Below are 9,751 nucleotides of genomic sequence, written 5' to 3' on the forward strand. Positions count from 1 at the left end.
TCTTCTTCTGCCATTATATGATAGAGAACAGCTGTTGCTCTAGCAGCAGCCAATGAGCAAGACCGTCGTCCTAGACCAGGGGTCCCCAATGTGGTGCCCGTGGCGCCTGCCAACACATTTCCTGCCCGTTCTACATCTGAGCCCCCACTTATGTGCTTCCTGAATCCATGAGGTCGTGCTGCCTTCACAGCTCGCTGTGCAGCGAGGGAGCTTAGAAACCAAATTTGACGAAAACAAAGCCGCGGGAAGGTCAAGAAAGCAGCCGTTTCTCTGAAATCCAAATATTATTTTGTTCCCCCTGGTTACAGAACGAAAGCTTGAGCGAGCCAGTGTGGGGTAGCTGTTAAGAGTGTCGGACGAGGAGCTGGGAGACCCAGGGTCCGATCCCCGCTCTCCCGTGGGCGATCTTGGCCAGCTAGTCTCAGCTTAATCTTTCCGGCAGGGTTGTCGTGAGCATAACGAATCCTTGGAGGAAAGACGATAAAAATGTGCCAAATAAATGCATAAAGCCCGGGCAACAGCATCCCAAAGTTACACCCTTTCAGCTTTCTGCCCATAAGGGGATGTCTGCCGTATATTCCTGCGGGAAGAAAGAAAACATATTTGCTTGCAGGTGTAAACCCTACCCTCTCCAGCAAAAGGATCGGGTAGCAGGTCTTGTGCAAGGCGCTGAGAACTCAGGAGGCTGCTGGCGGCCAGAGCAGATAAGACTGAGCTTGCTAGACTCAGTATGGCAGCTTCAGACGTTCATACATATACAGACCACTCTGTTGTAAGAGGCATTTTGCTAGCAATCCCCCCCCTCAACTCCACAATCTTTAGAGTTGGAGACCTGAGTCTCTTCTAGCCATGTAAGAGGCTCTGAACCGTCTCGGTCTCTGTAGCCCAGCTAAAAGCATTATCCATTAAATATCCCTGAAGGGAGCAATAAAAAGAGCAGTTTTATCCAGATATCATCCCGCCTTATGAAACCAAAAACAGAACACAAAGGCACTTCGATATGCTTTAATAGGCCGGTGCTGATGGCCTCCATAGAGCGTGACTCGGTTGAAGCCAGCGGATGAGATAACCCAAGATCTCAGCCTTTGTAACGACCAGAGAGTAAACCAATCTTTCTCCATCCAGGAAGAATGGGGAGTCCTCATCGAAACGAGCGTAAGATTTAAAAACATTCTGTAAGATTTAAAAGCATTTTGTATGGCTTCAGACGCAAGAGACTCTCCAATCTCATGTAACAATTGTATATGTGTTAAGTGCCGTCAAGTTGCTTCCGACTCATGGCGACCCTATGAATCAAAGTCCTCCAAAATGTCCTATCTTTGACAGCCTTGCTCAGGTCTTGCAAATGGAAGGCCATGGCTACCTTGATTGAGTCAATTCATCTCATTCTGGTTCTTCCGCTTTTTCCTTTGCCTTCAACGTTTCCTAGCATTTGTGTCTTTTCCAGTGAGTCTTGTCTTCTCGTGATGCGACCATGTAACAGTTCTGTATGTGTCCAGGGCCGTCAAGTCGCAGCCAACTTATGGTGACCCCGGCAAGGGGCTTTCAAGGCAAATGGGAAGCAGAGTTGGTTTGCCATGGCCTTCCTCTGCAGAGTCTTCCTTGGTGGTCTCCCTTCCCAGTACTGACCCTGCTCTTCTTCTGAGATCTGACGAGATCAGGCTATACCATTCTGCCTTCCCTCCCCATGTAACAGCTGCTGGACACCTATTCTTGTTTTTGCAGTATGTTAGCTCAAAGGATCTGTACAGGAATCATGAGGGACAACCAGGTGTTGCTTGGAAGGTTGGACTCTCAGGGCCAGCCCAAGGTTTTTTGGCACCTTAGGTGAGCTAGGACTTCGGTGCCCCGTTTTAGAGAACAAAATAAGAAGTCAAGAACAAACGTTTTAGTTGCTGGGCATTCGACGTGAACAACGTAAACATAAAAATAGATAAAAACACTTCCAAAGCCCGCCATGTTCTATCATGGCAGCTACAGAAGGCCAGAGTCAACTGATGTGGAGATTCTGGAAGCCATGTAATGCCAAGCCATTTGTCAGCGATGCTGATTCTATGACCTTGGGCTGTTCATGGGAGGGAGGGCACCTTGGCCATCTTCTGGGCATGGAGTAGGGGTCACTGGCGGGGAGGTAGTTGTGAGTTCCCTGCATTGTGCAAGGGGTTGGACTAGATGACCCCAGTGGTCCCTTCCAACTCTGATTCTATGAGGAGGTTCCTCTTGGGGTTTTGGTGCTCTCAACGTCTGGTGCCCCAGGCGACTGCCTGGGCTCGCCTAGTGGTCAGTCTGATCAGTTCAGACCGTTTTGCTTGAGCTTATCCCTCCCCTTCCATCCATCTTGGCTCGAGGTAGAAGGGGAAATCACAGCTCACGCCCTGGTCTAGAGGCAGGCATACAAAACGGAGACGGCAACACCACAGTGGCCTGTGGACCACCCCTGGTTTTTATAACAGACTGTGCTGCCCAAAGCTTCTCCTCTCGGAGTAACGGTCTTCACGATCTGGGGGAATGCCGTAAATGTTTAATAGGCTGGTAAATGGAGGCTTGGCAGTATCCCTGATTATGGTTGGCTGACCCCTTTGCCCATAGGTGACGGAGGATGAATTAGAGCAGAGGAGAATGGCTTTGACCGGTGAAGATAAGACCCGTTCTGAAAAGAGCTGAACCATCCCCTGTAGGAGAGGTAGCAGTTCTTTCAATTATCTGGGTTTGGTAAGGACCATATCACCAATGCTCTTTTCTCAACCAAAGACAGGGGGTCACAGCAGCGCCTCGAGATACGCCATAAAGCCCTGGAGAGTCATTCTCGAGTCTGGAGGGCAGAAGTAATTGGATTGTCGAGTCCGATTTCATTTGCAGCATGTCAAAAGTTCAGCCAATTGCAACATCCTTTTTTCCGGCTGCCAGTTTAAGAGGAACTGTGAGGCTCTAAATGCTGGGGGGAAGAAAATGCATCTATTGTAGGAAGGACTCCAAAAAGATAGGGGGGCAGGGATGGTCCAAAATGATCAAGGGGACTAGAGCAACTGCCCTATGAGGAGCTGTTAAAATGCTTTAGGGCTGTTTAGCTTGGAAAGAAGGCGGTTAAGGGGAGACATGATAGAGGTCTGTAAAATTAAGCATGGTGTGGAGAGAGTGGACAGGGAGAAGCTTTTCTCCCTCTCTCATAATAACAGATCGTGGGGTCATCTGCTGATGCTGGAGTGTGACAGATTCAAAACTGAAAAAAGGAAGTCTTTCTTCACACAATGCATAGTTGAACTGTGGGACTCCCTGCCCCAGGATGTGGTGATGGCTGCCAACTTGGAAGGCTTTAAGAGGGGAGTGGACATATTCATGGAGGAGAGGGCTATTCATGGCTACTAGTCATAATGGATACTAGTCATGATGCATACCTATTCTGTCCAAGATCAGAGGTGCATGCCTATTATCTTAGGTGCTGTGGAACACAGGCAGGATAAATGCTGCTGCAGTCGTCTTGCTTGTGGGCTTCCTAGAGGCACCCGGTTGGCCCCTGTGTGAACAGACTGCTGGACTTGATGGGTCTTGGTGTGATCCAGCATGGCATGTTCTTATGTTCTTATGGTCAATTTGCAGTGGGCTGGGCTGGATTCTTTAAGGGGAGGTGAACGGCATTGTGGATGTTTTGGGAAGAAAGGGAGATCATTTGAGCACCAAGGCAAGATGGCCTTCGTGTTGTAGCAGTGATGTTTGACCAGCTAGCAGCGGGAGAGCGTTTAGGTGGTTATTAGAGAAAAGGGTTTCACTAAGAGTTATGGTGATGGGGAACCTGGGTGCCTGGTCCCGGCAGAGCCGATGAAATCTCCAATGGTCAACCAGGAGCCGTGCTGGTCCCCACCTGGCCCTGGCCCCAGCCCATTTCTAGAAACACTTGGCAGGCACCAGAAAAGGTTTTGGTGGGTGCCACAGCGCCCAGTATCTCCACATTGGGAACCCCTGAAGTTTAACCCCTCTCTTGACTAATCTCCCAAGAGTGAGGTGGTCAGCGGGGACTGTGGATGAGAGACCGTGTCGGGTCTGAGCTTGTGAGGGGCCCAGGCAGCTGCTCACCGTGGCCTAATGGTGACACCAGCCCTGGCTTTGGGATGGACTTCAAGGCAGAAGGAGGAGGAGGTTTTTATATGCTGACTTCCTCTACATTTTAAGGAGAATCAAACCAGCTTACAATCTCCTTCCCTTCCTCTTCCCACAACAGACACCCTGTGAGCTAGGTAGGGCTGAGAGACTTCCGAGAGAACTGTGACTAACCCAAGGTCACCCAGCAGGCTTCACCTGGAGGAGTGGGGAATCGAACCCGGTTCACCAGATGAGAGTCCGCCGCTCATGTGGAGGAGTGGGGAACCAAACCCGGTTCTCCAGATTAGAGTCCACTGCTCCTAACCACCGCTCTTAACCACTACACCACGCAGGCCTGGGCAGGTTCAGCCTCCCTACTTATTGTTATCTGAGGCTCCCGTTGAGCTGTTTTCTTGTGTTAGCTTTTCTTTGTGTAACCTTTTTCCTGAGCTGGATTAACAGGCAGCTTCTCGGCCTTTTGGATGAACAGAAAACGGTAGGGATGCTTAAAAAATTAAATGTGGGTTTATTTGTTTCTATATTAATCAAAACATGATACACACACCGTCGAATATAGTGCAGAGCTATTGGCTCGGCACATAAGTTTAGTTCTGTGCTTCTGGTGCAAGGTATTAATCTGGATTATTGTAGGTTGATAGTGCTCATCTGAGGAGGCCTACCTTCTTCTTGAGTTTGAATTCTGCCCCAGGCTTGGTCCTCCCTGGGGGACATGGAGGGTGGTCAGGAAAAGGGAACCTTGACAGTGAAGCAGGATGACTGTTTGTTCAATGAGGAAGGTTGCCTGTTTTTGGCTCCGCTTCACCCACTAGTAGAGGCCTCGTCTGGTGACCTCCACCGAGGATATTTGGATATCATCCAGAATCTGCACTTTGGAGATGGCGGAAAGTTGCTTCTGCCGGTGCTCATACTGAAGGACTTTCCCTTCGTTCACGAAAACGTGGAAGTGGTCTTGGTCTGAGTAGATTTCAACCTGAAAGACAGGCCACGTTGTCTCTGGGTAAAATGCCACCGAACGGATTGACATGCGTAACCGACAGCAGATCCCGCCCGCCGTGCCAAACGAACCACCGCGACATTGCGGTGTACCCCTAGATTAGCAACACTGCGATGGAGATGCCGGGGATTGAACCTGGGACCTTCTGCATGACAAGCAGATGCTCTACCACTGAGCTACAGATCTGCTCCATCTTCTGTTGGGATCCATGCCTCAGTTCCTGCAATCTCGCATGGACAGTTTTTTGTAATAGATTCTTTTTAGCTACACTGGGCGTTGGGTGGTTTTCAGTGTACGGGGAGGGTGTCAGAGGCTCTAAGTTACCTGGAAAGGCACTTTGGCTTCTAGCGGAAAGGTGTCAGCCAACACTTCCTGCCCCCATTGGTTGTCAAGAAAAGAGTTGCAGACGATAACCGAGTCGGTGAAGCGAGGGTTAAAGTGGAACGCTATCTGCTCCCCTCTGTCGCAGAGGAAATTAATCTGAAACCTGCAAAAGAGATTTTGGGGAGGGGGAGAAACCCTTAAAGCAGTTTGTACTTGAGTGCATGAACACATGGAGCTGCCTTATGCTGAGTCAGACCCTTGGTCTAGCAAGGTCGGTATTGTCAACTCTGACTGGCAGCAACTCTCCAGGGTCTCAGGCTGAGGTCTTTCACATCACCTCCTACCTGGTCCTTCTAACTGGAGGTGCCAGGGATCACACCTGGGACCTTCTGCATGCAGAGCAGATGCTCTACCACGGAGCCACAGCTCCCACCCCACACAGAAATGGCCGGAGAGGGCGGCCTTACGCATTTGTCCTGGAGCCCGTTTCTCCTTTGACTCTCACTCCCCAGCCAGGACACAGCCCATCTGGGTAGGAAGCTTCAAACTGCGGGGAGAAAAAGAGGGACAGTGAGGCGCTTCGACACAATAATGCAGTGGGGGCTGCTGGACCTCCATGTACTGGAAAGGGAACCAAGGGGGAGTTCTGTATTGGCCCCGGAGGAAGAGAAAGACATTGAGCTGGACTTCATGGGCAGGATAGACAGACTAGACCGTTAGGTGTAGTGGACGAATTCACACCCCAGCCCCCAACGTTTGCTCGCTTTCTTAGAGGTCCCTGCCAGAGAAAGCAGCAGTAGTGATGCCAGGGTAGAACCATAGAACCTTAGAGTTGGAAGGGACCACCAGGGTCATCTAGTCCAACCCCCTGCACAATGCAGAAAATTCACAACTACCTCCCCCCCACACCCCCAGTAACCCCCACTCCATGCCCAGAAAGTGGCCAAGATGCCCTCCCTCTCATCATCTGCCTAAGGTCACAGTATCAGCATTGCTGACAGGTGTCTATCTAGCCTCTGCTTAAAAACCTCCAGGGAAGGAGAGCTCATCACCTCCCGAGGAAGCCTGCTCCACGGAGGAACTGCTCTAAGTGGTAGAGAAGTATGTGGTATTATAGTGCTTACTTCCAAGCCAGAGGTTGCCCCTTTAAAACCTCTGGCAGTGTACCCCCAGTTGCAACAGGCTTATTTGTGATCTTCTTTGGAATAACCTCTCTGATACCCCTGGAGCTGCCCCTGCCCTAGAACTTTCTTTGATTTCTTGCTATCTTCAAACTGGCTGTTTTGCAACCCAGCGATCCAGGACCCCCCCCCCTCGTTTGAGCTTTGAGCCTCCCACTGTTGCTGACCTTCCCATGGTACCTGCAAGCCTGCGCTTTGCCGGGATGCGCCGGCGACTCAGCGACAGGCAATAATTTCATCTAATGCACAAAGAGAGGCATAAAGAGAGCAAGGGACAGCATTCCTCTATGAACAATCCCTCCTCTTCGTGAAAAGAACCCATTTTTATAAGACGACGCACTTGACATTTTGCTTCCATTGCTGAGGCTCTTACAAAAGACATTTTTTGTCTTACATTATCTTGTATGATAATGGAACCGCAACCTACTCTATCCTAGTCCCTGGCTCGAGCCTAGTGGGGCAAAGCAACCTCTTCTGCTTCCCCTTTCATATCTCTTCTGCGGTGTGTGTTTCTCAGACCCAAAGGGTCACGGCCTTTGGTATTCTCAGCCCTGTTATGTAAGCTGGGTCCTGTTGAGTGCAGGAGCGCCCCAAAGAGCACACCTTCAGCATGGCATGACGTTCATCCCCCACGGGAGAAGCAGCAACCGAGTGCCTATTGACGGCAGGTGTGATGTAGAGGTTGGGGTGTTGGACCCTGCTGGTCCCGAAACGAACAGGGCGACCTTGGGCCGATCATTCTCTCTCTCTGGCCATTTATGCACGGGAGGTTTTGCCTTGGATTTGCCGCTCTCTAGGTGCACATTTTCTCCATCCAAATTCTCAGAATTCAACAATAAGCCCCCATGCAGAGTTTTGAGAATTCGGATGGGGGAAATGAGCATCTAGAGAGTGGCAAATCCCATGCATAAATGGCCTCTCTTTTGCCCTCTCTTTCTCTCAGGTAGAAGACTTTTTGAAGAAGAAGAGTTGGTTTTTATATGCCGACTTTCTCTACCACTTAAGGGAGACTCAAACCGGATCACAGTCACCTCCCCCTCCCCACAACAGACATCCTGTGAGGTAGGTGGGGCTGAGAGAGCTCTTAATAGAGCTGTAACTTGCCCAAGGTCACCCAGCTGGCTTCGTGTGTAGGAGTGGGGAAACAAATCCAGTTCACCAGCTTAGCGTCTGCCGCTCATGTGTAGGAGTGGGGAATCAAACCCGGTAATCCAGATCAGAGCCCACCGCTCCAAACCACCGCTCTTAACCACTACACCACGCTGGTGTACCACGTGGGAGTCTTGGGAGGGGGAGTTAAACTTTTTTTGCTTGCATTCATTTTCATTTGCATTCAAATTTGCATTCATTCATTTGCTTTCATTTGCATTTTATACCCTGCCTTCCCCAAAGCAGCCTATATCCTCCTTTCCTCCATTTTACCTTCTCAACAGACCTGTTAGGTAGGTTAGACAGAGAGTATGCGACCGGCCCAAGGTCGCCCAGCAAGCTTCCATGGCAGAATGGGAGAAAGGGACCTGGCTCTTAGTCCAATTCTATCATTGCCGCGCCCAAGCCCCTTTTAATGCCCACTGCGCAGACGTGACTCGCCCCCTCCAAGAACCAGCTTCCTTTCCCCCTTACCTGCAGCGCCATCCTGTTAGGATTCCTCTCTGCCTCCAGACCCACGTGGAGAGGTTCAGGCCACGAGGCTGCATATATGGGACATGCAAAGTCACATGTTTGTGCGTGGCTGGTTCCCTGAACTAGAAGCCAGGGAGCTGCATTGTCATAAGAACAAAAGGGGGCAGGAAGTTATGTGGCAGGGGAGGGGGGAAAAATCCCATCCTCTCAGCAGATTTAGGAATCGTAGCTCCATCATTTTTTTTATAGCAGTTTTATCATCCGTGCCAAGCCCAAGGACAGTCCTGCCAATCTCATTTGAGGCTGCTGAGCTGGCTTCATGTTCCATTATGCCCTAGCTTGGTTAGATTCTTTGTTTGTTAATGGCCTTTGTTTACGGACTCGGTTTGATTTATTTCTCGCGTGCTCGGATTGTTTTATCAATCTGCATCCGTGCGTTTCTTTTGTGTCACCCGTTTGCTTGGTGTGGGTTTATTGAAGCCGGTCTGGAGGGGCAGTGTTTTCTCATTAAATAAATATGAAAGAAAACAGAAGCGCGTTTGTGGTCCAGACTTTCGGCTTCCTATCAGCATTTTCCTTATGCATCCCTTCTTTACCGCTCATGTTTTGACATCCTTTTTTTTCTGGACTTTCTCCTTTTCGCTGCAGGGCATTCAGGGCCAGCTGGAGGAAGAAGTTCTGCGGGAGCGGATCAATGACCCCCTGAGCTACATTGTGAAAACTGAGCTGCCCAGGAAATGGTGTGTGGGCAGGAGCCAGGGTTTCCTATCCAGCCTTGGGCCGTCCACGGTGGGGGTGAATTTGGGAGCTCCCTGCCTGTAGTAAAACCCAGCACATCCCAGCTTGTCACACGAATCTTTTCTTCCTGATAGCTTCCTTTTTTGCTTGCAGAGAGTTTGTTTTGTGGAGATGGGGCATGTCTCAAAAATGTGTATCTGCAGTATCTTCAACAACCAGCCATGAATGTATGAGCAGCTGTGTAGTCAGACCAATGGTTCTTCCAGTACATTATCCTGTTTCACACACTGGCCAGTCAGAAGGCTCACAAGGAGAGCATGAATCCTCCAGTTGACCCTTCATATTTACTATTATTCAGTGATATACTACTCTTGAACAGGGAAGTTCCCTTTAGTCATCAACTTGGAAAGTTTTAAGAGGGGAGTGGACATGTACATGGAGGAGAGGGGTATTCATGGCTACTAGTAAAAATGGCTACTAGTCATGATGTTTACCTCTTCTCTCCAGGATCAGAGGAGTGTGCCTATTATAGTAGGTGCTGTGGAATACAGGCAGGATAATGCTGCTGCAGACGTCTTGCTTGTGGGCTTCCTAGAGGCACCTGGTTGGCCACTGTGTGAACAGACTGCTAGGCTTGATGGGCCTGGGTCTCATCCAGCGGGGCTTTTCTTATGTTCTTAAAGGTACACTTTGCACATGCTCAGGCATTCTTTTATCATTGTGTCTAGTATTACCAGGGGCCCACATTTTGGTGCTTATCTAAAGCCAGTAAGCATCATGGCAGTGGAAAGAA

At 49.8% G+C, this 9,751-nt stretch overlaps 1 protein-coding gene and 1 non-coding gene across 2 annotated transcripts; both read right to left on the reverse strand.

Annotated features, from left to right (window-relative positions):
• Nucleotides 1-4,903: 4,903 nt before the first annotated feature.
• GRIFIN (galectin-related inter-fiber protein) lies at nt 4,904-8,232 on the reverse strand. Its single transcript, XM_056866583.1, has 5 exons — nt 8,221-8,232; nt 6,765-6,836; nt 5,884-5,963; nt 5,417-5,579; nt 4,904-5,068 (listed from the first exon to the last, which is right to left on the reverse strand). Exons 1-5 carry the CDS (start codon nt 8,230-8,232, stop codon nt 4,904-4,906), a joined length of 492 nt encoding a protein of 163 aa, XP_056722561.1.
• Nucleotides 5,207-5,283, reverse strand: TRNAD-GUC (transfer RNA aspartic acid (anticodon GUC)). Its single transcript has one exon. It is a non-coding gene; the product is annotated as a tRNA-Asp (tRNA).
• Nucleotides 8,233-9,751: the final 1,519 nt, after the last annotated feature.

The sequence above is a fragment of the Euleptes europaea genome, chromosome 21 (assembly GCF_029931775.1).
Source record: "Euleptes europaea isolate rEulEur1 chromosome 21, rEulEur1.hap1, whole genome shotgun sequence".
Taxonomy (NCBI): Eukaryota; Metazoa; Chordata; class Lepidosauria; order Squamata; family Sphaerodactylidae; genus Euleptes; species Euleptes europaea.